Below are 26352 nucleotides of genomic sequence, written 5' to 3' on the forward strand. Positions count from 1 at the left end.
CCTGTCGAAATAATAGTTTTCACAGGTCTGTGGACTGGCTAATTGGGCAGAGAGACAAAATTCAATGGGTATGATGGAACAGATAACCTGCTGTCATCTGGGCAGCCAAATTGGGGCAGACCAAGGTACATTAAGTAGTAGGAACTAAGAGATGGTGAGACTTGGAGGAGAAAAGGAAGGAAAAGACTTCATTCATATTGTATTGTATCTAATTTTGATGGGAAGAGCACTGGTTGGCCAGATGAACTGTCAGCAGGGTGGCTGGGTGGGGTGGGGGGGGCGTCGAGGCTAAGATTCAAAAGGCAGTGAAATGCTAAAGTTCTTGGTCTTCCTATGCAATGGTGCTGTCACCTCATGTGTTGGGCTCTCCATTGGCTTTTGTCATCTCAAGAAGAATAATAGTCTCAGAATCTTAGAGCTAGAAGAATAGTTAGTGTTCAGCCCTTTGCAGAGAAGATGGACTATTTCCTGGAGTTTCATGCAGATAAAGGCAGGCCCTGATCCTATGATGTTTTGGGTGATGAGGCTAGCACCACTGTGTTCGTCCCACATCACAAAGTTAACTGGTTATCAAAGGTAAAAGGAAGTCTAAAACCCATCTGCCTGGTGGATTGATTGGTATGCCTTCTTCTTAGGGAGAGGGTTGGACCTAGCCATGTGGTAGCCTTAATACATGAAAAATCCCTCCAACAGTTGGTAATGAGGGGACCTGTCTTTAACTAATAGAGGAGCTCTTCAGCTTTTTGTTAACAGAACCATGAAGAACAGGCTTCCAGTTTTTATGAAATCTTTAATCTTTCTGTACTGAGTTTTGATTTTTGTTCATGCTGTTTTTCCAGCCTGAGATAGTCCTTCCCCTTCTCCCAACTGATTAAATATCTACATCTCTTTAATCGAGTTTCCTCTCAAGCTCCATTTTTCCATAAAACTTTTCCTTCTTGTCTTAGCCTATATAGTTAAAATGATTTAACTTTTCACTGCATTTGTAATCCAAACCAGTTAACAGCATCATTGAATTTCTAATCACAGAGGAGAATCTGGTGCTGGAAAGACTGTGAACACCAAACATATTATCCAGTATTTTGCCACCATAGCAACCATGGGAGAATCTAGGGAAAAGCCGGTAAGTGTTCATATATCTTGGCAGGAAAGGTGAGGTGGTCCTATCCACTGATCATGGAGGCTCTGCCTTGACCACTTTTGGGGAGAAAAGAGGAGACAAGAGCCACAGAAAAATTAGAAAATTATAGAAAAGTTTTTTCCCGTCTTTGCCTCTTGAGAGGTCATCAAGTGCTTCAAACCAATAACCCCCAAACATGAAATTACATAATTTGTTTCAGATTTGCTTCAAGGGCTATTTAGCCGGATCTTTGTTGATTGGACCTTCTGAGAACTACACCTACGATCCAAGTCATCTTCCCAAAAGACTAGAGTCATCAGTGCCTTGAATGGCCACTTTTGATATTTCTGAATCCCTTTAGCTACTGTGAGATGTCAGACCCCCACAGATGTGCACTGGTAAAAGTCTCCTTCCTTCACCACTAACTCCTGGATCAAATCCCAAATGCCTGATGGGCATAACCTCCACTTTAATCACATTCCAGGTTCTACTCCTCTTCCCTCTCTATTTAATTACTTTTATCTTTGGTGATTTTTAATTTAGTTTGCTTTGTTTAGCTCCATTAACAGGTTGATGGGTTTCATGATAATTTGAGAGTAACTAGACCATGAGAATTGGTATGCAAAATAAAATTAGATAATGCTGAGTGGGACTCAAAATCAATGAGTTATTGAGCTGTTAGAGCCTCTCATCTTTCTATGTCTGGCATTGTTATTTTGCTTTTTCAATCAATCCTGGGTGCTTCCTGCTGTTTTTGCAAAGTAAGAAGTATATCACAATAGCAAACTGGTCCAATTTTCAAACCATGAAAAATTTCTTTCCCAACCACCATACTCCTGAATTTGATTGATTTCTTCAGGTATTACTGAACTCTATTATTCACTAGATATTGCTTCATTTTTGTGTGCATTTTGGGTTGTTCGGTGTGTGTTGGTTTGGTCTACCCATTGAGCCTCATGATCATACATAACCCAATACATAATATATGACACTTCCATGAAAATCTTTGCTCATATAGCCCTTTTACTTATTTAAAGGATAGCAGAAATAATACATAGAAGAGATAGAGTATTTGTATATTTATTATTTTTTTTTTGAGAGCAAGTGTGTGTGTGTGTATGCGTGCGCACACATGCACGTGAGGGAGGTGGGGGCAGAAGGAGAGGGAGAGAGACAATTTTAAGCAGGCTCCACACCCAGTGTGGAGCTTGAATTGGGGCTTAATCTCACAAGCTGAGCTGAAATCAAGAGTAGGATACTTAACCAACTGAGCCACCCAGGACCCCCTCAATTTATAAATTCTTGAATACTATATACTACATAATCCTTCCCATGAAATGGATCTTTGATGCTGAGTGGAAAACGACATAGCCATGTTACAATGGGGGTGCTGGGTGTTCATTCAGACTCACTCTGTGGAGGTGACCGGCTGAGAACACATGATTCAAATTCAAAATGAATGCCATCACTGACTCACTGCTTGGCATGGACCACTAGGTTACTTAGGAATCGTAACAAAGAAAAATATAATTTAATAATGTCAAGAATCTGCTGTATTATCTTAAGAAAAAATTTCCAGATGTAAGAATTAGATGGGAAGAGAGGGAGATTAACAATGGGGAAAATATAAGGAAGGAGGTTTTCCTGGAAATAGGCTATGGTATTGATTGATTGATTGTAGCTATCTAGTTCCTTTCCCCACTTAGGCTAATTCCAGCCAAAAGAAAGTCATTGTAAATGAATGAGTTCTCACATATATTCACAGGGGCATTGTATGTTAAGATAGCTTCTCATTCATCTATTTTTGTGAGCTCTCATTGCAAAGTAACATTGTATAAACAAATTTGGAAACAGCTTTTGGCTACTATTTATCAAAGCAAGAGTGGGTCTGGAGGGCTTACCACATTACAGAATTTTACTGAAAACTTTATCTGCTATATTTCTCTTACCTGTATCTCAGGGGACTTTAGAAGATCAAATCAAGCAAGTGCATCCTATCTTGGAAGCATTTGGAAATGCCAAAACCCTGAGAAATGACAACTCCTCTCGTTTTGTAAGTAACATGATTAAACAGTATATCAGAGTCTTTAATTTTGAAGCAAATGGTAAAATTCATGTCTGAGCCCACAGGTATAAAAAAATTCCTCAAACATCAAAAAGGTCTAATATTTTTGGATTCCTCAAAAAAGAAAGAGATCAGTTTCATTATTAAATTAAAACTACATATGAATATACATCAGAAAAGCTTCTATTGTTTGGTCAATTTCAGGAAGTTTCAAATTCCTTTCCACTCCCAGTAGGGAAGCTCACCCAGCAAATTCTAATAATTCTTTATATTGCATTACATTTTACAGAGTTGAAAGTACTTTTTCCTTCATAATTTCCTATACTCCTTATAACAAGTCAATTTAGTAAGCACTTCCTAATTCACTTAGTACAATTATTGTTTCTGCTCCTGCCTATGGCTCCCCTACCTCTGCATATTTTCCACTGGGGATTTTTTTTTCTTAATTGGGAGAAAACATTTTTAAAAATAGCTTCTGATAACTTGCAGTCCCAGGATAGAGGAAAAATTTGAATTTCAAACCTTAGTTTCACAAACCCATTTTATGACAAAAATGTGGCAGGGAGCCACGCTATAATTTACAAGGAAATTTGCAGGAGGCTTCCTGTTTGAATCCTTGGGCACAATTAAATAACAGCCTCATGCTGCTGCGGCTGGTTTCTATCCAGGGCCTTAGCGCTGCCCTGCCTGCTCTTACATCTGCTTGCGAGGTCTGGCTGCATAGCAGGGGGTAATATTGGTCCGTAAAACAACTGCTAGTTTTGGGATTGGTTAGAATGCAAAGGGATTTTCTGCTGAAATATGAAGAAAAGAAAGCTGTAAAAAGAGGGGGAAAGGAAAGAAGGGAGGGAAGGGGAAAAAAGGAAGATGAAAGAAAGGAAAAAGCAGAAGGAAAGGAAGAAAGGAAAGAACAGGTGGAAAGAAAGATAAGGAGGAAAGAAAGTAATTGAAAAAGAACAAGAATGAGAAGAAAGTTGGCAGGTAGAAGAAAAAAAGTAGAGAAGCAAAGTAGGCAAAGATGGATGAATGGAAGGGAGGAGGAGAAGGGAAAGAAAGTAAAAGGGGTCCAAAAAAATCCAGAAATCCAGGTTAAATTATTTCAGTTAGTACCGCGCATATATGTATGTGTATAAATGTGCGTGTATGTGTACTTACACATGTGTGTCTGTGTGTATGGTTCCCATTATCCTACGTTTGTTGACTGAATGGCTCAATCTCCCTATTTGTCGCCACTCTCTTCCCTTGCCCGGCCGTAGTTCTGCTCTGTCTCCTTCCTTGCATGGGTGACCCCCGCTAGCCTGTCCTCCGCCTGGCCATCCTCCTCCTCCTGCAAGCTCTGGCTGCCGCTGACTGCCTCCTTCACCGCACCTGGCTTCTCACATGGGCTTTGTCTCCTTGGGCAGCCTTTTTGTCCTGCTAGATCCGTCTTATGGCTTTTCATGAGACAAAAAAGGGAGCCCCATCTATTATTTATGCCAAAGTAGTGTTTAAAAACATAAATCTAGGGGCGCCTGGGTGGCGCAGTCGTTAAGCGTCTGCCTTTGGCTCAGGGTGTGTTCCCAGCGTTCTGGGATGGAGCCCCACATCAGGCTCCTCCGCTGGGAGCCTGCTTCTTCCTCTCCCACTCCCCCTGCTTGTGTTCCCTCTCTCGCTGTCTGTCTCTCTCTCTGTCAAATAAATAAATAAAATCTTAAAAAAAAAAAACCCATAAATCTAATCACATCATTCCTTTGCTTAAAATCTCCCACTGTCTTCTGAGCACACATAAAATTAAACCGTACTCCTTCCTGTGGATGGTAAGGCCTACGTGATAGGGTGCCTGGTGCCTGTCTACCTCACAGACTCTGTTTTCTGCTCCTCCAGACTCACTCAACTCCTGCACAACTGGCTTTTCTTTAGGATTCAAGAATCATCGAATGTTCCTGCGTTCATGCCATGGCATTAGCTGCTTACACCTAGAATCCAGAAGAGTAGGGACCGCATCTATTTTTCTGATGTGATACGTCCAGGGCCTAGTAGGTTTCCTGGATGGCCGTAGGTGCTCAATGAATGTTTGCTGAATAAATGAAAGAACATGCTGAAGAGATATTATTTTTCTCATTCTTTAGGTAAGAACACTGAGGCCCAGAGAGATTCAATAGCACACACAAGAACACACAGCTAGATGCCGGCAGGTCTGACACTAGAATCCAGGACCACTGCTAGTCTTGGTGACCATTCTAGCTTCCTCCCAGCGTTATCTGGTGCCATTTCAGGCCCATGTTGCATTTTTCTTTTAACTTTAAACTAGTCCCTTTGGGAGTAATGTGTATAATAAAGCCATTGCAACTGTTTGGAATGTTTCAATAGGAGACTGTGTTTTATGTCCACCTAGGGCAAATTCATCAGGATGCACTTTTGTGCCAGAGGCAAGCTGTCGTCTGCAGACATCGACGTTTGTAAGTAGCCACTGTACTCTTTGATTACTTTTCCTCTAAGTTTGCAGGAGCACCTGAGTATGAATCTTTATCCTTTCCTCATCCTGCAGATTTGCTTGAAAAATCCCGAGTGATTTTCCAGCAGCCTGGAGAGAGGAACTACCACGTATTCTATCAAATTCTGTCTGGAAAGAAAGAACTTCACGGTAAGTGTATTATTCTGCAGCTGAGGGACATTCTAAAACAAGAGACAGAGGTCAGATTCTTGGGCCTGGAAAAGTATTGTTTAATAAGTCTTTTAAGAACTCAGTTTATTTATCCTAAAAGGTACATGATTATTAAGCCAATTATAAAACCAATGTTCTATAATTTTATATTGCTAGAGAGTAAATGTTTTTCCAATTTGGTAGTGTTTGAAGTGGGTAGGATGCCCAGAAGGTATAAATGAATGTGTGTGTGTGTGTGTGTGTGTGTGTGTATGAGAATGTGTGTAAAAATATTAAATAATTTAAGGCCTTCAATGATTAGAAGATTAGAACCCTATGGGTGGTATAGGCAAGGGGCCAGAAGTGGGAGTCACCGCCATGGTCTGTAGTGGTCAACGGGAGTTTTATAAAGAAGGGAGGTTTTGCGTTGAGGTATGAAGGATAGGAAGGGGATTTAACTGGAGTCATGAGTGGAGGGTATTTCCTATGGGAGGAACAGTGGGTACAGTGGCAGGAAAAGGCAGAACAAGATCAGGGAGCAGAGAGATCAGGTTGACTGGAGGGAAGGACTTGCATAGAGGAATAGTGGAGATTTTATTCTGATGGTTTCTGAACTCAAGGAGTTGGGGGGGGTACAGGGGTGGGGTAATAGGAGGTCATGATTTGCTGAGGGCAGCGACAAGTACGCTGGTGGGCGAGACGGATGGAAGGTAGAGATCTGGAGGGAAGGCACTACAGCCCTGGTACGGGATGACAAGGCGTTGTGTCAGGCTGTGTCTGTGGGAATGGGAGAAAAGCGATGGATCACAGAAGAATAGACGGGACTTAGCCATGGCTGAATGTAGCAATGAGGGAGAGCGATGAGTCGAAAATACTCTCAAGTTTTATAATTTGACCAGGATAAAGATAGTGCCATGAAGAGGAATAGAAAAGTAAGTTGTGGGGGCGCCTGGGTGGCACAGCGGTTAAGCATCTGCCTTCGGCTCAGGGCGTGATCCCGGCGTTATGGGATCGAGCCCCACATCAGGCTCCTCCGCTATGAGCCTGCTTCTTCCTCTCCCACTCCCCCTGCTTGTGTTCCCTCTCTCGCTGGCTGTCTCTCTCTCTGTCAAATAAATAAATAAAATCTTAAAAAAAAAAAAGAAAAAGTAAGTTGTGGGGTAAGAGAATGAACTTCGTGTAGTCACTCAACAAATATTTATTGTGGGACTGCTGTGTATGCACCAGGCACTGCTTTTTTAAGCATGGGGTTTGGAAAATAAATAAGACTAACAGGTCGCTGCCCTCATGAGCTTACATTCTAGTATGGGAGACAAGTAATAAACAAGTAAACAAAGACATATATGATTTTAGAGAATGGTAGGTCTACAAAACATGTAGGGTGAGAAGACAGAGTGAATTTGGGCTTGGTAGAGTAGTAGGTGGTTATATTTTAGATGGAATGGTCGGGCAAGATCTCTCTGAGTAGGCAATATTCTTGAAGACACCTGAATGAGTAAGTGATTCAGCAGGCAAGATTTCCAGGAAAAGTTCCAGGAAGAGGGAACAGTAAGAGCAAAGGCCCTGAGGCAGGAAGGCATTTGGTTTATTCTTGAAATAGCAAAATGGCCATTGCAGTTGGTGGAGAGAAGAAGGTAATGTAGGGGGGAGGTGGGCAGGGCCATAGCAGGCAGCACCTTGCACCCTAAGGCAGAGTATGGGAAGTCATTGGAAGGGGAGAATGACAAGCTGATTGGATTGCAAAGGTCTTGGGTATGAAGTAAACCACTGAGGACAACGATGCTCCCACAGGACTGCTTTTGTGATGAGATCAAAGATCTGGGTGAGCAAATTAATGGGGAATGATTCCCCCAGCCTCTTATGCTAGATGAAGTATGTGAATTATACACTTAGTGGTGGTTTGACTACATGGCCTTCTACTTCAAAGTGACCTCACCGAATGGGGCAAACTCTGCAAACTGGACAATGATTTTTGTCACAGGTGCAACTGGTGATACGAACACAGCAGCTGTTCTCCTTCCCACCCCTCTACCTAACCTGGAACAGATTTTTTTTTTTTTGGATCTTCCTTTGGTTAGCCCTGCCACATCTAACGTTCTTAGCACAGATTTCTCTGTGTGCAAGTCACCTGACAGGGTCCAATGTGGGTACCAGCAGGGACTGTGAAATTTGGGGGAGCGTCTCTGTTTACTAATAGAACTGCCTGAAGGCTCTGAGCTGCTGTGGAAAATGCAGGCTTACGTTGAAGTCATTGAGTGGGTCTTTGGGGGCTGCCGAGATTGATTACCGTACGAAGACTGACATCTGGTGGTCTGATTTGGGTATTGTCAGTCCACTTGTTCTCCGCAGCACTGGTCATCCTTTGGGACATTTTAGAATTTGAACTCTTTTTATTCATGTTTGCCAAAGGAGAGCTTCAGAGTGTCCTGAAGATTGTTACAAGAGAACACACCTTAGAAACGATTATGTCCAAATTTCCTAAAACAGAAGTGCTTGTCAGTACTATAAAAGAACCGGGTATGGAAAGTCGGTCAAGAGGCCGGCCACTCATGGAAGGAACCGAGGAATGGGGTGATGTGTTATCCCAGAGCCAGTCCCCAGCTAGTCCCTACGTGGTCTGGAACATCCCTCCTCCCTATACCTTTCAGTTTAGGCTGGCCCTTGTTCAAGGCATGGCTAAAACCCACTTCCTTGGTCCCCTCAAATATGGCTCCTTGAAAGTCCTGTCTTAATGCCAGCTGGATGGCTCGGTCCTGCATATACCTTCCTGTTTTTCTCCTCTTGTCTATTTTTTGTCCGTTTATTTATTGTACCCATTCTTGTTATTCAACTGGTGTATGAACTTTAGGGTGAGGCGTCAGAAAACATGTCCTTGTCTCTTGGAATCTTTGATATTTTGCCTACTGCCCTGGGTCCTTACTTTAGTATGGGACAGTAACGCATAGTGATGGTTGCTGAGAGGTGCACCTGACCTGTCTACTAGCAGCCTGAAGGCCTCTGGGGAGAGAAATTGTCGGCATCTGGATCTCCTATTCTGGAACATATTAAATTGTACTCCCTTGACCCATTAGGTGTCTCTTGAACTGGTCTCCTATCTTTACTCCCTTTCTCCCCATTGGTCGTTCGGAGGAACAAGATTTGTGTGTGGTGGTGCAGATTGTGCCCTGCCCAACTCTAGAGAATGCTATTCAAACTGTAGACTATGTGAATGATTCTCTGCGGAGTTGGGCAGTGTACAACCTCTTCAGCTGTACATGGCAGTGTGAGAAACAGGTAATGATGGGTGATGTGGCATAGAGGTACTAACTACAGGGCTTTGTAATTTTAAGAGGTTTTTTTGGCCAATGTCAGCTTTGCTCCTTTTCATAGGGAACTCAGCTGAGTCTTGGAGAACATTTAGCCATGCAGAAAGTAGAATTTAATATCAGGAAGACATGTAAAACAAAGCTTTGAATGATAAAATACTCACTCTTAAAGGGCTCTTTGCATCTCCTACTGAAGAGTGGGATCTAGAACCCGTATGAAGGTTGATACCTGCACTTTTTGAAGTCGTGAAGCAGTTGACTTTTACCTTTAGCACCCTCTCGGGCCTCCTCTTTATGCTGTCCCCACCCCCTTGACAAACTCCCCTGGTTCTCCACAAGCCCACAGCCTGGTCAGCTATCTTCCGTGTGGGCCTTATCTGGCCTAGACGGTCTCCCTGGCCCTCATAGTGTCTCACAAGAATGTATTCACTGTTTGTTTGCCTTTTTTTTTTTTTTTTTTTTTACATTTTCTCAGGGCCATTCCTCTTGATAGAAAGGAAATTAATTAAATAAAGGAATCTCTGTTTACATGGCACTCTGAGGTGACCTCAAGCCTCAGTGCAATTAAAATTCATTACTCCTTGAAAATAAATTCTGATAAGGCCCAGCAGGGAAAATGTTTTGAGCTAAAGGCCTTTCAGAGTCCCTCAAACACTCATGCATGTGGTCTGAACGTTTCTAAGGGCTACCACTTCACATTGACTATAGCTGCTGCAGTGAATGGGTAGGCCAGTGCATCAGCCATGTTGCTCGTTGGTGAGAGGAAGGAGAAGCCCATTAGCTGTCCTTTATGACTTCTAGAAATGATGTGTCTGGAAGCAGGGAGGTGTGGCGGGAGGAGTGCATGTGTAGCATGTGGGCCCACTGTGGGGCCTTACTCCCGGCCCCCTCCTGAATGTTGGCTCCTTCCTTCTCCTGGCCTTGTAGACCTTGGACACGTGGTACTCTTTCCGGTTTGTTTCTCATAGTGTTTGTCTGTTTGTTGGGCCTGCTTGGGTGGGAGCAAGACCCTCCTTGTGTCTATGGCAAAGGAGGAAAGAAATTCCCATCATAGTTACAAACATGGGTTTGAATAAGTAGATGGCCTAGTCTAACAAATACTACAGACCATGTTCTAAATTCAGTTTATCATTAATTTGGGCCTGGCCAAATAGTAGTTTTTCTAGGTTTCTGTTTTCCTATATTCCTACATACAGAAAATAACGTCAAAAAAAAAAACCATCTTTGGTCCTCATAACCAGAATGAAAATGATCAAAAATGACAATGAAATGTAATGACAAAAATGACATAAAATGAAAGGTATATGAATGGTTATAATTTAGAGTGATCTAAAAGCTAATTCTTGGCAAAACAATTTTAGAAGATAGTTTGTTTTGTTGTTGTGTGTGTGTGGTTTTTTTGTTTGTTTTGGTATGAACTGAAACATCCAACCGAAACATCCTCTCACCCTAAAAACACAGCATTTCCTGCACTGGTTAGGTGTGGGAGTCTTGTAGCCTCCTTGAGGGAAAGGACCATGCTATTTTTATATCTTCACCTCCTCCTCATAGCATATACCTACCTATTGTAGAGAAAAAAGATTAAGTAAGTATTTTGATTCAAAAGGCATGGAAATGATGTCTGTATTTGAGCCGTGAAAGGACAAGGTTTCACGGCCCCCCCATGTCTAGCCAGGGTAAGGCGGTGACATTCACCAGCATAAGGAACCACAGAAGAGGCATAGCTTCAGGACAGACACGGAAAATATCATAGATTCAATTTTGGTAGTGTTGGATTTAAGCTCCTTATGGCCATCTGCACTGAAATGTCTAGTGGGTAGTTGGAGTGCTAAGACTGGAGCTCAGAAAATAAAGATTTGGGAGTCATCAGTAAAGCCATGAATGAGTCTTGTAGAAGAATATACAGACATTTCTTGACCTTGAAAGTCATGACAGTATTTGACACCACCGATTACTCCCTCCTCCTTGAGAATCTCTCCCCTTGGCTCTAGCACACCACCCTCCTTGTTTCTCCCCTGAATCTCTGGGTATTTCTCTGTGGGTCTCTCTTTCATCTGGCCTATAACTTCAGAGTGCCTGGGGCTCAGTCCTTGCATCTATCTCGTGGTGACTTCATCTAGACTGACAGCTTTAAAGATCGTTTCCATCTGATGACTTTCACAATTCGATCATGAGTCCAGATTCTCTCTAGGACTCCAGACTCCTAGCTAACTGGCTCTTTTATATCTTGACGTGGTTTGGAGAAGAGCCAAATTATATGAATGACTTACAATGGAATTTACTTGTGACTGAATTTTTTTTCCCTATGGTACCACTATATTTTGAGGATTTTGCACAGTGTAAAATGACGGAATCATAGATTGCTATGGTTTAGGCTGTATATATAGTAACAACTATGGGTTTTAAATGCTTAAGGGAAATTCCTATGGAAAAGAGAGACATGTAGAAGAACTGTTAACAGGTTAACGTGCATGCCCGAGGTCTTTTGCGATTTCAGTGTGTCAATTTCCTTTTAGTTTACAAAAATAAAACACTTTAAAAGAACAAAATTTCTAGAAATTTGTAAGATGGAATTATATAAACTCTTTTCTTGTCTGTCTTATTTCACTCAGCAGAATTATTTTGAGATTCTTCCATGTTATAGCATGTATTCATTATAGCATCTCAAATTTAATGTGCCTAAGACCTGCCCTTGAACTCATCTGTTTCTCCCACCTTATTCTCACCTCTTCCGTCTACTTTTCAAAATCCACTCTCTGAGCACTTCCTTACCATTCCTGCTGTTACTACCCTGGTCAAATACCATTATCTCTCTCCTGGACTTTTTTTTTTTTTTAAGATTTTATTTATTTATTTGACAGCATGCAAAAGTGAGCACACAAGTAGGGGGAACAACAGGCAGAGGGAGAAGCAGGCTCCGTGCTAAGCAGAGAGCCCGATGTGGGGCTCAGTCCCAGGCGCCTGTGATCATGACCTGAGCTGAAGGCAGATGCTTAACGGACTGAGCCACCCAGGCGTCCCTCTCCTGGATTATTTAACAGTCTTCTGCCTGATATTCCTGCTTCCATCCTTGCTCCCTCTGTCTTTAATCCAGCAGCCATGGTAAATTAAAAAAAAAAAAATCAGGTGATGTCATTCTGCTCAAAAACCTTCAATGGCTTCCTACCTCCCATAGAGCATAAATGCCCAAATCCTCACCCTGGTCTGTGAGGATTTATGATCTGTCCTCTTGATGCTTCTCTGACTCATAATCTACTACTTCCCACTTCCTTAATTTGCCCCTTCCTGACCCATCCTTAACCACTCAGAATGCCAGGCAAACTTCTACCTCAGGGCCTTTGCATTTGCTCTTCTCTGTCTGGAACATTCTCCCCCACTTATTTTCCCCCTCAACTCTTGCAGGTCTTTATTGAAATGTCACCTGATGGAGCCCTTCCCAGATCACTCTATTGAAAACTGTAGCTCTGTATCACCAACACTTTTTTGTTTTTTAACATTTTATTTTTAAGTAAACTCGACACCCAATGTGGGTCTCAGACTCACAATCCCACGATCAAGAGCCGCACACTTCACTGACTGAGCCGTCCAGACATCCCTGTGTTGCTGATACATTTTACCCCCTTTCCCTGCTATTTTTCTCCATGACACTTATTACCCTCATACATTTCATGTATTTTCATACATTTTACTTATTTTTAAAATTTCTGTCTCCCCTGTTAGAATAGAAGCTTCATGGGGGCAGGATATTTCCCCCCCACTGATGTATCTCTAAAACTTAATGCTTGGCACATTGTTTGAGCTCAACAAATTTTTCCTGATAGAAAGTGAGACATGAGGGGCGCCTGGGTGGCACAGCGGTTAAGCGTCTGCCTTCGGCTCAGGGCGTGATCCCGGCATTATGGGATCGAGCCCCACATCAGGCTCTTCCACTATGAGCCTGCTTCTTCCTCTACCACTCTCCCTGCTTGTGTTCCCTCTCTCTCTGGCTGTCTCTATCTCTGTCGAATAAATAAATAAAAAACCTTTAAAAAAAAAAAGTGAGACATGAGAAAGAACACAAAGAAATTCATGGGAAGTATGAACATTTCAGGGACATTTGAACCATCATTCAAGTAAGGATTTAAGGATTATATTTCTATTAAATACACATATTAAATATATATATTTATATATATATAAATATATTTATTTATATTTATTTATATAAATATATAAATATATATATATCAAGCTGCCTTCAGCTTGATCTCCTTTGGGCTAGCCCAATTTCTTTTTGACTTTTGTGAAATAGCCTCATTGAAGCGTTGTCGACATAAATGTAAATGCTGACATGTGTATATATGCGTGAGACCGTCACCGCCATCAAGACAATGCACATATCTGTTCAAAAGTTTTCTCATGATCTTTTGTAAGTGCCCCTCTGCCCTTTCTCACTCCTCTGAGTCTTCCCCTCCCCACCCAGTCCTTTGGCAACCACTAATATGCTTTCTGTCCCCATAGATTAGATTGCCTTTTCTCGAATTTTATAATTTGAAATCACACAGTATATACTCTTTTTGTCTGGCTCATCTCACTCCACATCATTGAGATTCCTCCATGCTGTCACATATGTTCATAGTTCATTTCTTTGTGTGCTAATAATGTGTGGTATGGACATACAGGAGTTTGTTAACTCCTGATGGACACTTGGGTTGTTTCCAAGCACGGCTCCCATGAACATTCACAAAGTGCAATTTGTTTCTGAGATTTGGGGTTTGAGGATAGCAGCTTCACCTCACTGAGTGATAAATACAAAAATCAGATCGGCTCAGAGAAACTTCCCTGGGAGCAAGTGTGAGGCATTAAGCAGTTAATGTGATTTGGCCAAGTCCATTGCTGATGTGCTGCTGACAGCCCGCCTTAGCTTCCGCCTGCATTATGTTTCCTGACGAAGTGAATCATGTCAGGAACCTTAGACACATCAGCGGTGCAGCGCTGAACACGGACGCTGATTTATGGATTCCTTGAAAGGCAGCTTCAGCCTCCTAATAGGGAGGATGTGATAGGACCGGATCACATTGCTAATGCTCCCGGGGTGCTCAACCCCAGGGTCTGCCCGCTTCCTAGCCTTCGAAACTCCGTCCTGTTATACTTATAATTTTACAAAACATTTTTTGTCCTCAGCCCTCAACCGTGTGTCTAGGCCAAATTCCTGTTTTCAAAGTTTTGCCAACATGCGTTAATCTGTTTTTTTTTTTTTTTCACACCAATTCAAGCTGCGGCAATTGAATCTGCGTTTGGATTTGGTCTGCCTGGTCTTCTCTTGGGAGGCATTAACACATGACTGACAAGTTAATAGAGGGCAAAATTTGATTGCAGAGGTTTGGCTGTAGAATATGGATTTTATTTTGGCTTGTTTACAAGTGTGCTATCAGCTGTAAGAGTAAACTGTGAATATCGGTCAATTATTTTCTAGAGCCTTGCGGATTTCTTTAACTGTTTAACGGATGGTTTTCCCACTGCAGACATGCTCCTGGTGTCTGGCAATCCCTCTGACTTTCCGTTTTGCTCTCATGGAGTAGTTGCTGTGGACAGCCGGGATGATGCTGGAGAATTGCTGGCCACCGACGTAAGGCTCGTTAGTTATCAGCGCAAAGTTTGGTAATGACAATGAGAAAAGAAAGCCTTTCAGATGCTTCTTCTAAAGGGTCCTGGAGAAGTCACTCTCCTTCCCTTGGGGGTGGAGGGTGTAAGGAGTCCCTCTAAGTCTGTGTCTGTCCAAAGTTCACTTACTTACTGCAAAAGTACACATTGTGAGTACGGTAACTTTGGAACGTTTGGAAAGATAGGAAGACATTTCAACGCAATGGCAGCCACTGTTTTTATTTGGTACAGCAGGTCTTTGTAGTCTTTATTTATTTTTTTTCTTTCTATTTGGGGTTGCTACTATATAGTTGGTTTGGTGGTTTTTTTTTTTTTTTAATAAAAGATCACAATCACACTTCAAATACTATTCAGTATACAGTTTGCTTTTTTGATTAATCCTGTAATATAAGCCTTTTCAGTGTTCTTACAAACTCTTCATAAACATTTAAATGAATACTTAATATTTTACCAGACATGTGTCCTGTAGTGTAGTGACTATAGTTAGCCCTTCTCCTGTTGTTAGACTCAAAGATTTTCTGTTCTGTTTTCTACTGTGGTAAATATCTTTGTAGGTAAATGCTTTTTCTGTATATGAGATTCACCTTACGCTAGATTCCCCAAAGTGAAATTACAAGGCAAGGATTATGAATTTTTTATAGTCTCTTGATACATATTCTAAATTAACCACTAGAAAGACTGTAGTGATTTCTATCCTCTGGGAGTGTGTAAGAAGACACATCTTACCATGTGAAGCGAGTGTGTGAAAATACACATCTTATCACGTGCAGCGGCTTCTTAGGGTGTGGTACTTGGGTGCCGTGGTTTTTTCTTTTCTGGACCACTTCCCTTTGCCAGTCTTTGAATAAAGTTGGGGGGATATATGGGAACCGCCCCTGATAAGCAACCCGTCGGATATGGTGCTACTTTCTGCCATAACGATGGGAGGAAAATAATTTACCTCATAGAGCCAGTTAATGATCAATGGCTGGAAGGGAGAGGAGGGGAGCAGAGCATCCAAGGAAAGTTCTAAAACTACTGGAAGTTAAACAAGCCTTCCTAATTCCCTTTTAAAGGGATAAGCAGACTGCGGGTGACCAAGTGCCAACAGGGCCGATTTGCATTGCTTTGAACAGAGCTGTCACACCTCGGGCTGTGGCGATCTGTTTCATTCCCTTTGACAGCCCGTGGAGTGTAGGGAGGTGTGACACACAGCGGGGGTGAGGTGCTTACTGCAGCCATTAGGCAAATGAAGACATGGCCATCTGTTTCTCTTTTTACAGCGGGCCATGGACATCTTGGGCTTTCTTCCTGATGAGAAGCATGGATCTTATAAACTCATTGGAGCCATCCTGCACTTTGGAAACATGAAATTTCAACAGAAACCCAGAGAAGAGCAAGTGGAGGCAGATGGCACAGAAAGTAAGAATTACTTTGAGGCCATGGCATATGCTCTCTTCAGTTCCCCGACCCCAGGTCTGCTCTCTTTTCCTTGCAGTTACCTCCCCTCTTGGTTTTTGAAAATGTTGAAACTGATCAGCAATCTCCCTCGGTTACTGTTCTTCAAAATTTATTCTCTTAACCACCATTCTGATGTATAATTCTTGTATCTCGGAATGAGAAGCATTCCTTAATTATTGACAACACCAGTAAATTTGCTAAATGTGGGTAATATAAGCTTGACAAGGAGAGAGCCCTGCTGTCAGCACACAGCCTGCTGAGAAAAACAGAAGGGAGCAAATTACCAGAAGATGGATGAAGTGACATAATGGAGGTGTGGACAAAGATCTTTAGAACTCCAAGGGTGGAGTTTCCATTGGGTTGAGACCACAATGACTTCATCTCCCTTTGTTTTTATTCACATGAAAAAATCTATAGTCTTGCCTGCTTATCAAAAAGATTTGAGGCATCTTACAATGAATCATCTGTCTAGAATGAACATTAAAATAGAAAATCACAGTTATGAAAAGCAGGAAGCATAGTGATTATAATTATGTCATTTAATATTTAAATTCCTGGCCACTGAAACACAAAGGAGAAAACCCATTCATTCAAATCTTTCAACAAATAATTTTTAAAAATTTTATATTTTCAGTTGGGGTAAAATATACATAATATCAAGTTTACCATTTTAGCTGTTTTTAAGTGTATAGTTCGGAGATATTAAGCACATTCACGGTGTTGTGCAACCATCACAAGTATCCATCTCCAGAACTTTTTCATCATCCCAACTGAAACTCTGTACCTATTAATAACTCCCTGTTACCCCCTTTTCTTAACCCCTCTCAACCATTATTCTGCTTTCTGTCTGTGAATTTGCCACTCTAGGTATCTCAGGTAAGTGGGATCCTACAGTATTTGTCTTTCCATACCTGGCTTATTGCCCTAGCATAATGTCTTCAAGATTCATCCATGTTATAGTTTGTGTCAGAATTTCATTCCTTTCTAAAGCTGAATAATATTCCATTTTGTGTATATTTCATAATTTGTTTATCCATTTATCCATTTATGGACACTTGAGTTGCTTCTACCTTTCACTACTGTGATTAATGCTGTTGTGATCATTGGTGTTTGAATAGCTATTCAAGTCCCTGCATTCAATTCTTTCATACAAGCCCAGAGATGGACTTGCTGGATAAAATGGTAATTCTTTGTTAAATTTTTTTGAGGAACCATACCATACTGTTTTCCAAAGTGGCTGCATCGTTTCACATTCCCACCAGCAATGCATAATGATTTCAATTTCTCCACATACTCGTCGACATTTATCATTTCCTATTAAAAATTTTTTTAAATAATAGCCATCCTAATGGGTATAAGGTAGTATCTTGTTGTAGTTTTATTTGCATTTCCTAATGATTAGTGATGTTGAGTATTTTTTCATGTCCGTATTGGCCGTTTATATATCTTCTCTGGAGAAATATCAATATCAAGTACTTTGCTCATTTTTGAATTGGGTTGTTTTCTTTTTTTCTTTTCTTTCTTTCTTTCTTTCCTTTTTTGTTGTTGTTGTTGTTGTTGTTGTTGTTGTTGTTGTTCATCAGATAATCTTTGAGGCCAGTGCACAGCCCAGGCACTATTCTGCTGGGGATAAATCTGTGAACATGATTTCATCCCTGTCTTGACTGCCCAGTGTGGGAGATAGATGGTATACATAAACAGACAAATAGACATGAAGTCATCATGAAAAAAATAACGCAGAGCGGAAGAATAAAGAATAATAGGGGTTAGGGGGTTCTTGTAGATAGAGTGGTCAGAAAAGCCCCTCAGGGAAGAGAACACTTGAGCACGGGTGAGAATGCAGTGAAGGACCTGTGACTTACGTAAACCTCTTCTATATTAACCTATCAAAATATATGCTTTTGTGACATCTTATATGTCACTTTATTTGTGGTTTTTGTCTTTTTTTCTTTTCCCACTGTTTGAAACAGGTTTTTGAGGAATTGTTTTCATTATGAAAGCTGAGCATACTTACTTATCATAAATTACATATAAGAAAGCGATGCGCGTAATGTCGTCCAATCTCCCCAGTGGCTCGTCCTCAGAGTCTTTGCTGGAGCGTCCTCATCTTTCCTCCTTCTAACTGCTGTCGGGATGCTGGCCTCCATCCTTGAATCTTTTCTCTGCTCGTTGCTCAGGTGATCATCTCAAATTTAACATGTATAGAATTGAACTCTTCATCTCACTCTGCCCCAACTACCAACCTTCGTTTCTCAGTTTTTAGTAAATGTCAACTGGATTCTCTCAGTTGCCCTGACTCTTAGCATCCTCCTGAACTCCTTTGTCTCTGTCTTACTGTGTCCACCTTTAAATATATATAAAACTCATCATACTTACTCACCATGACCAAGTCCAGTGTTACCATCTAACCTGAACCATTGTTTCTTACCAGATTATTGCAATAGCTTCTTTATTGGTCTCCCTGTCTTCACTCTTGTCTCATTACTGATAGTTTCGCACTGAACAGCCAGTGGTGATCCTTTCATGGTATAAGTCAGTTCATGTCTTCTCCTCACTCTAGACTCATCAATAGCTCCCATCTTACTTAAACCACAAGTCCCCCCCCCCCTTTTTTTTAAAGATTTATTTGAGAGAGAGAGAGAGTGTGTGTGTGTGTGTGTGTGTGTGTATGTATACAAGCCCTGGGAGGGACAGAGGAAGAGGGAGAGAAAGAATCCTCAAGCAGACTCCATCCTGAGCACAGAGCCCAATGAGGGGCTCAATCCCAGGCCCCTGAGAGCATGACCTGAGCTGGAACCAAGAGTTGGATGCTCAACTGACTGAGTCACCCAGGTACTTCTTAAACCCCAAGTTCTCATCATAGCCTCCTTGTCCTCTGTGATACTTCTAAATCTCTCTAATTCCCATCTGCTACTGTGATACTGTGATATATAATAAAAGAAATTGTATTTGATCTCTGTTCCGGAGTTCTTAAAACCCTTGGAATTTTCTAAGTGATGAGAGCAATACAGGTGATTTTGTTATGTTGATGAGGTGACTTTTGGACTGTACCTAAGGAAGGGGGCTGATCACCATAGGAACTAACCATGTGGTTAGACAGATGGAACTTTCACCTCCACCAGGGGAGAGAAGAAGGCTAAAGATCGATTTCTATCACCAATGGCCAGTGATTTAACCAGTCATGTCCTTGAAATGAAGTCTCCATAAAACCCCAAGAGGACAGGTTTGGAGAGCTTCCAGGTTGGTGAACACATGAAGATTTGGGGAGGGAACTGTGCTTGGAGAGGGTGTGGAAGCTCTGCACTCTTTTCCTATACCTTGCCCTCTGCCTTCTATGCCATCTGTTTGTTCCTGAGTTGTATCTTTTAATAATAAACTGTTGATATAGTAAGTAAAATGTTCCTCTGAGTTCTGTGAACCCCTAGCATATTAATTGAACCCAAGCAGGGGGTCATTGGAGCCATGAATCTATAGCCTGTGAGTCGATAGCCCAAGAGACAACCTGGACTTACACCTGGCATCTGAAGTGGGGGAGTCACAGCCTTGTAGAACTGAACCCTTAACCCATGGAATCTGATGCTCTCTGTGGGTAGAACTGAGTTGAATTGTAGGACACCCAGCTGGTGTCACAGAATTGCTTGGTGTGGAATCACCCCCCACCCCCCACTGACCCCTATCCTCAGAATACGGTACAGAACCTTCACCTATTTCCCCTTCTCTCGGCCCCACTAATCTCTCAGCTCTTCTAAGAGCGTGTGAGCACTCCTGTTCCAGGACTTTATCACTGACTCCTCTTCCTATCTGCAGCTCTTTTTTCCTAGGCATGATGGCTGACTTCCTCACTTTATTAAGGTGTCCTCTTAAATGTTTGTTACCTTACCAGAAAAGCTTTCCCTAACCACTCCCAACATCTTCCCATCGCTCTCTATCTGCTTACCCTGAATATTTTTTCTTTGTGTCGTTCATACAGTTTTTAAAAAAAATTGACCATCCTACTTCTCAATCCCCATCAGACATAAGCTCCATAACAGCACGGACTTGATTTGGTGTGTTCAGTGCTGCATTTCTAGGTTTTAAAACAGGGCCTGGTACATGGTAGTAGATAATTATTTCTTAAAAGAATCCTACTCTCAGTCATGTTTCTCAGTCTTTTCCCGTTTCTTATTACCAGTTTAGACCGTCAGCAGCTTGCATGTTGGCATCTTGCAATGGGTTCACTTTCTCTCTACCTTCCTGCTCTGGTCTGTCTTGCATATGTGCACAAAATTAATCCCTGTGAAGCCTGACTCTATGCCATTTCTTTGCTAAAAGTCTCTTTAATGTTTCCCCATTACTCAATGAATACCTTATAGTATTACATCAGAAGTCTTCTGTGACCAGAAATCACTCGCCTTTCTCAGTTTATTGCTCACTCCCTGACTTCATGGTCCAGTCTTTGACCAAACCGTCTCTCTCCTACTGTAGTGCCTGTAAGTCATGCTGTTCGGTCTCAGAAATTCTTGTTCTTCTTGTGTTTGCCTATCAAAACCCTTCTCATCTTTCAAGGCTCAGATCAAATACTGTTTCCTTTTTGAAATCTTCCGTGGTCAGACAGTGGGGAAGGGATCTCTCCTTCTTTCAAACTTTCATAATAATTGATCTCTTTGTCTCTGATAAGCAGTTGTTTTACTGACTTGTTATTTTTTGTTTTATTTAGTCTCATGGATTATAAACTCCTTGATGTCAAACTTTTCATCTTGTTTATCTCTCTTGCCACAGCCTCTAGCACTTAGGCCTTACGCATGGCAAGTGATCAGGAAACGTTGTTCAATAAATTATGGCAATGTGAACAGCTCAGAAACAATATTATAACCCTACAAAAAAGGCTAACAGTTGAATGTCATTCTTTTAACCCCTCTTCCACATTAGCCAGGTTGTGGATTGACAACACTGGATTTTGTTCCTTTCTTTATATCTGATTGTTTACATATGGGATTGAACTAGGATGAAATTGTAAAGTTGGAGGAAATTGCCTTTTGTTTTTCTCTACCCCCTTACTTGTTTTCAGGTAAAGTCAGACTTAATTCTGTCTTCTTGACTTCAAAATGTACTTACTAGGGGTGCCTGGGTGGCTCAGTCAGTTAAGCCTCCGACTCTTGGTTTTGGCTCAGGTCATGATCTCAGGGTCCTGGGATTGAGCCTGTGTCAGGCTCCATGCTCAGTGCAGAGTCTCCTTGAGATTCCTTCCCCCTCCGTCTCCCTCCTGCTCCTCTCCTCCCCCTGCTCACGTGTGTTCTCTCTCTTTCTCACAAACAAACAAACAAACAAACAAACAAACAAACAAACAAAATCTTTTAAAAAATGTATTTACTAGAGCTGGCAGTAGCTCTTAAACTCTGCTTAACATTGAACTCACCCAAGAAGCTTTGAAATTTTTGGAGCTCAGGCCTCACCCAGACCAATCTGAGTAGGTCGAGGCACCATTGTCTGTTTCGACATCTTGCTGGGACACTCCAATGTGCAGCCTAGTTTGAGGACCACTATAATATGGACTCTGTTCTCGGACCTTCATGCACATCAGAATCACCTGGGGAACATGATGAAAACAGGCCCAGACCCTAACCACCTTCAGCAAGCCGAGTCCTTTGCGCCTTTATGAGCTCTCCAGGCCATTCTGATCCATGCCAATGTTTGAGGACACCTGCTCTGGCTAAACTATCAGACAGCCTAATTAAAACCCATGGGTTTATGTGCAAGGTCCTCAGGCATGATGGTGGGCATTTCATAAAGTCCCTTTTGAGAACACATCAGGTCATATGATGAAAATATGTTTACAGACCTTACTGTGTTCATAATAATTCCTGAATGTCAGATGGATCTTCATAGACTTAAACTATTTTCACCCTGGTTGTGAAACTCAGTACAGATGAAGGAATTTATTTTTTAGAACAAGATGACTATTGTTTTCTGTCTAAACAAAACAAAACACAACAAAAAACTGGAGACTGTAATGATATACACCTGTAGGATAAATGCAAGGTGTACCACTTCTCTGTAGTTACTTGACTGTCTCTGGAGTGGGTGGGAAATAATTCTGTAATGTTGGATGCTATCTCTGTTACAGCCTAAGGTGGGGTATTGTACAGAGAATTTGGGTTTCCTTTGTTCATGGATAAAAATAGACTTAAAGGACTGTCCTTAACACTGGAAAAAGGAGGCATGAGTTTGAGACTATTATTACCTGTATTGTCCATCTGAATGCTCCCAAAGCTCAGAAAAGTGAACTCCTGTCTTTCCCCCCCTTGAACAGATACTGTGGAATTGTTCGCTTTTCACATTGTCGGGTAGTATTCATTTCCACTCAGATTCATCAGGCATATTACAGTTCTCTTTCTTTTAAATATTTTCATTCTAGCTTATGTGCTCTTTAAAGTCCCTTCCAGTGCAAAAAGGCCATGATTCTGATCCACTGGATTCTCCACTTGGAATAATCATGCTTTTTGTCTCCAAACATGGCACTCTTCACACGGATATCTCAGCATTGAATGAACATATGTGCTCTACTTTTGATTTTTCCATTTGTTTTCCCAAATAGGCTTTGCATTTTGAAAGGTTTCATAGCAACTGAGTACCTGGGCCATTATCTCTGACATAGAGTAGGTGTGTAGCTTGTAGAAATGTATGTATAATGTGTATTGATTTTAGCTAACAAGCAAATAAACATTTCAAGCTTTTTAAGCCTTTGTGAAAATTTCAAAGTCCCACAAAAGGAAATGGATATAGATAATACAAAGGACATATTAGCTCTCTAATTGTTTTTTGGTTTTAGTTTATTCCCTGTCTGTGGTTATTGCTCAGGAAATCTTGTACTTCTTAGTGAAGTAAGGAAAGACTGCATTTCCTTCTCTTATAAAACATTATTTTATAAAGTGACTACATCAGATATACTAGCATATATCAGAATTCATCTAAAAATATAGGATGTGCTGGAAGTTTCAGAGGAGAGAAATATTCCTATTTGATAACTGAAGAAATCTACAATTGGAAATATGCTTATATCTTTTTGCCTGTGCTGTCTCTTGTATTATTGTCATTTTTAAACGCACAGGATGTGATACACGCTTATTCACTCTTTCTGATAACACTCATTCTTCCCCCACTTTCCTTAGAAAATGGAAGCACTGTTTTAGAATAATGCCCTTTTGTGGGTTGTAAGTATTCTTGTCGGGCAGCAGAGGGCACTATGGAGCAAACAGAGACTTCACAGGAAAAGAAAGGTTTTTGATAGTGTCCTGGCTTAGGTTGATTATTGGTGGTTGTCTTGAATTACCAAATTACATAGCCCAAGGCCCTGTTTCATTGAAAGAATCTACAAGTACATATGTAGAAGGAAAAAATAGGCAAATAATAAAGATGAGATTTTCCATGTCTGCCAGATAAATATTTCTTTTCAGAAGAGGCCAGTACCAAGAAGTAGATTCTTTTTACAATGAGGTATAATTCACATGCCAGAAAATGCGCCATTTCAAAGTATACAGCTCAGTGAGTTTACCACTACCTAATTCCAGAACATTCCATTACTTCAAAAAGAATCCAATATACACTTGAAACCAGTATTATGCTGTATTGTAAATAACTGGAATTTAAATAAAAACTTGAGAAAAAAATAACAAAAAGAATCCTGTACCCACTGGTAGTTTCTCCTCATCCCCTTCTCTCTCTAACAACCACAGGGGCTACTTTCTGTTCTTTGGATTTACCTATTCTGGACAGTTCATATAATTGGAATCACACAATGTGTGGCCTTTTGTTTCTGGCTGCTTTCACTTGGCATAACGTTTTCAAGTTTGGTCCCTGTCGTAGCATGCGTTAATACTTCATTCCCTTTTTATGGCCGAAAAGGTTTCCGTTGTATCCATACACTGCATTTTGTTTATCCATTCATCAGCTGATGGACGTTTGGGTGTTTTCCACTTTTGACTGTTATGAATAATGTTGCTAGAAATATTTGTGTGTAATTTTTTTGTATGAACATATGCTTTCACTTCTATTAGGTCCATACCCGGCAGTAGAATTTCTGATTCCTAGAGTAACTCTACCTTTTCAGTAGCTGCCAAACTCTTTTCCTTAGTGGCTCTACCATGCTACGTTCCAGCCAACCATGTGTGATGGTTTCAGTTTCTCCACACCTTCACCAGCACTTGTTATTGTCTGTCTTTTTGATCATAGCGAGTCTAGTGGGTGTGAAGTGGCATTTCATTGTGGTTTGATTTGCATTTCCAAGAACTAGAGTCTTTTAAACATTTAGGATTCAGACATTTTATTTCAAAACTACAGTCTACTTTGCTGCATCCACCTAAACATACCCTTCTTTCTGTTTGGTGTTAATGGAATGAATTTTAATGGTGTTTTCCTTTCCCTTCTCCCCTCTTCCCTCCTCCCCTCTTCCTCTCTCCCCCTTTCCCTCCTTGCCTTCCTTCCTTTCTTCTGACCAGGTGCTGACAAAGCTGCTTTCCTCATGGGCATTAATTCCTCTGAGTTGGTGAAGGGCTTGATCTATCCTAGAATCAAAGTTGGTAATGAATATGTTACTAGAAGTCAAAATGTAGAACAGGTAAGGTGATATTTTCAGGACGTTGTGACTCTCTGATCTTATAATAATTGTATACATATTGTACTTGTTATTTTTCAGCTTCTGATGATGTCTGGAACAAGAGCTTCTCTAAAAAAGCATGGAAGAGCTCCCATGAGTGTTTTCACTTGGGATGCATACCACAGTACATGCTCTTGTGTTAAGCATCTTTCCAGATTCTTAATATAAAGTTTGATACTCTTCCCATAGGTAACAAGTCTCTTTGTAGGTGGAGGCAAGCCCTTTACTTGTGACCATCAGCTCTGTTGTCCAGCTAAGAAGCTTTCAAAGCTATGAACTCTGACATGGGTAAAACTGGCAAATTGGCATCCCCCACCTATTTGGAATATTGACTTTTTAGAGGAACAGCCACGGTAATTGAGTTAGGGTTTTAAAATACAGGCTGAGGTTAATATTTGAAGGAGGGGTGTTGAGAGCAGAAATGAGAGATGGAAGGTCACGTAGGCTTTGTGCAGCATCCCGGAGAATGTTTTAATGATAAAATAACAAGTGCTCTGAGGCCTGCTGATCCTGAGGCTTTGTCAGAATGCAGTAAATGTTGCCAGGGCTGCCGGCTAATGAGACCATCTAAGTATGCTAGTGCATTTCAAAATAATAATTCACGTCTCTAATGCCTATTAGTCAGTGTGTGATCGCCATGCTGCAGTAACACATACACGCTGAAATCTCAGCTGACAGTGACCTAAACATTCCTTCCTTCCATCAAGCCCAGTACAGATCGGACAGTCTTCTTCCATGCTGCACTTCCGCCTCCTGAACCACGCGGCCTCCAAAGTGGCTGCACGTGCCGAACAGACCGTTGTAGAAAAAGTGCACCCCTTAACTGCTGGGGCGAGAAGTGATGTCATTTCCACTAATATTCTAGTGGTGAAAATTATCAGATGACCTAGCTACGGGGGGCTGAGAAATGTAGTCTTTCTGGAAAGAGGGAATGGTACAATCGCAGGCATTGTCTCCTTCTGTTCTTACAACAATACTCAGAGGTAAGTAGAGCGGACACACTGACGTCTTCCCAGTTGGGGAATCTGAGGGTTAGGGGACATAATAACATAAGTGACACTGCAAAGGGCACACGGCTAATATGCAGGTGACATTTAGATCATCTTACTGTATATACATTCTCCATCTGAAAATGCGATAGACAAATGCACAAATGTGTGATAGAAGACAGTTATTCTGATGACAAAATTCTTTTTGGTCTATTAAAGCATCTGGTGTGACTATGTTAGTTAACACATTTCAGTCATCTCCTAGTTTAACTTTCTCAATCAATAATCCAACCTCTATCATAATACTAGACTGAGCCCATCAGTTTCCATTTTTGCTCTCCCTCCTCACCGGACCTCCTTGAGGCCGTGGACTGTGATTCGTTCATTCCGGTGCCCTTGGTCCCTAGCACATTGCCCTGCAAGTAGCAGATGCTCCATAGACATTAACATAAACTAAATATTGAGCTGAATTTGAACCATGATCAGCCGGACAAGTAGTTGAGCTATTGCTTGTAGTGAGGTTAGGGGTGTTTGG

The 26352-nt window shown here is 41.3% G+C and overlaps 1 protein-coding gene across 1 annotated transcript in view; it reads left to right on the plus strand.

Annotated features, from left to right (window-relative positions):
• Nucleotides 1-26352, plus strand: part of MYH15 (myosin heavy chain 15) — a 145810-nt gene that overhangs the window by 12063 nt on the left and 107395 nt on the right. The window contains exons 6-12 of the mRNA XM_087861640.1: nt 1030-1123; nt 3081-3173; nt 5560-5623; nt 5713-5808; nt 14618-14721; nt 16019-16157; nt 24671-24789. Coding sequence (XP_087717766.1) covers nt 1030-1123; nt 3081-3173; nt 5560-5623; nt 5713-5808; nt 14618-14721; nt 16019-16157; nt 24671-24789 — 709 coding nt within the window. The remainder of the gene's footprint in view (nt 1-1029; nt 1124-3080; nt 3174-5559; nt 5624-5712; nt 5809-14617; nt 14722-16018; nt 16158-24670; nt 24790-26352) is intronic.

The sequence above is a fragment of the Ursus americanus genome, chromosome 4, assembly GCF_024610735.1.
Source record: "Ursus americanus isolate L20-20 chromosome 4, mUrsAme1.1.p, whole genome shotgun sequence".
In the NCBI taxonomy this organism is placed as follows: domain Eukaryota; kingdom Metazoa; phylum Chordata; class Mammalia; order Carnivora; family Ursidae; genus Ursus; species Ursus americanus.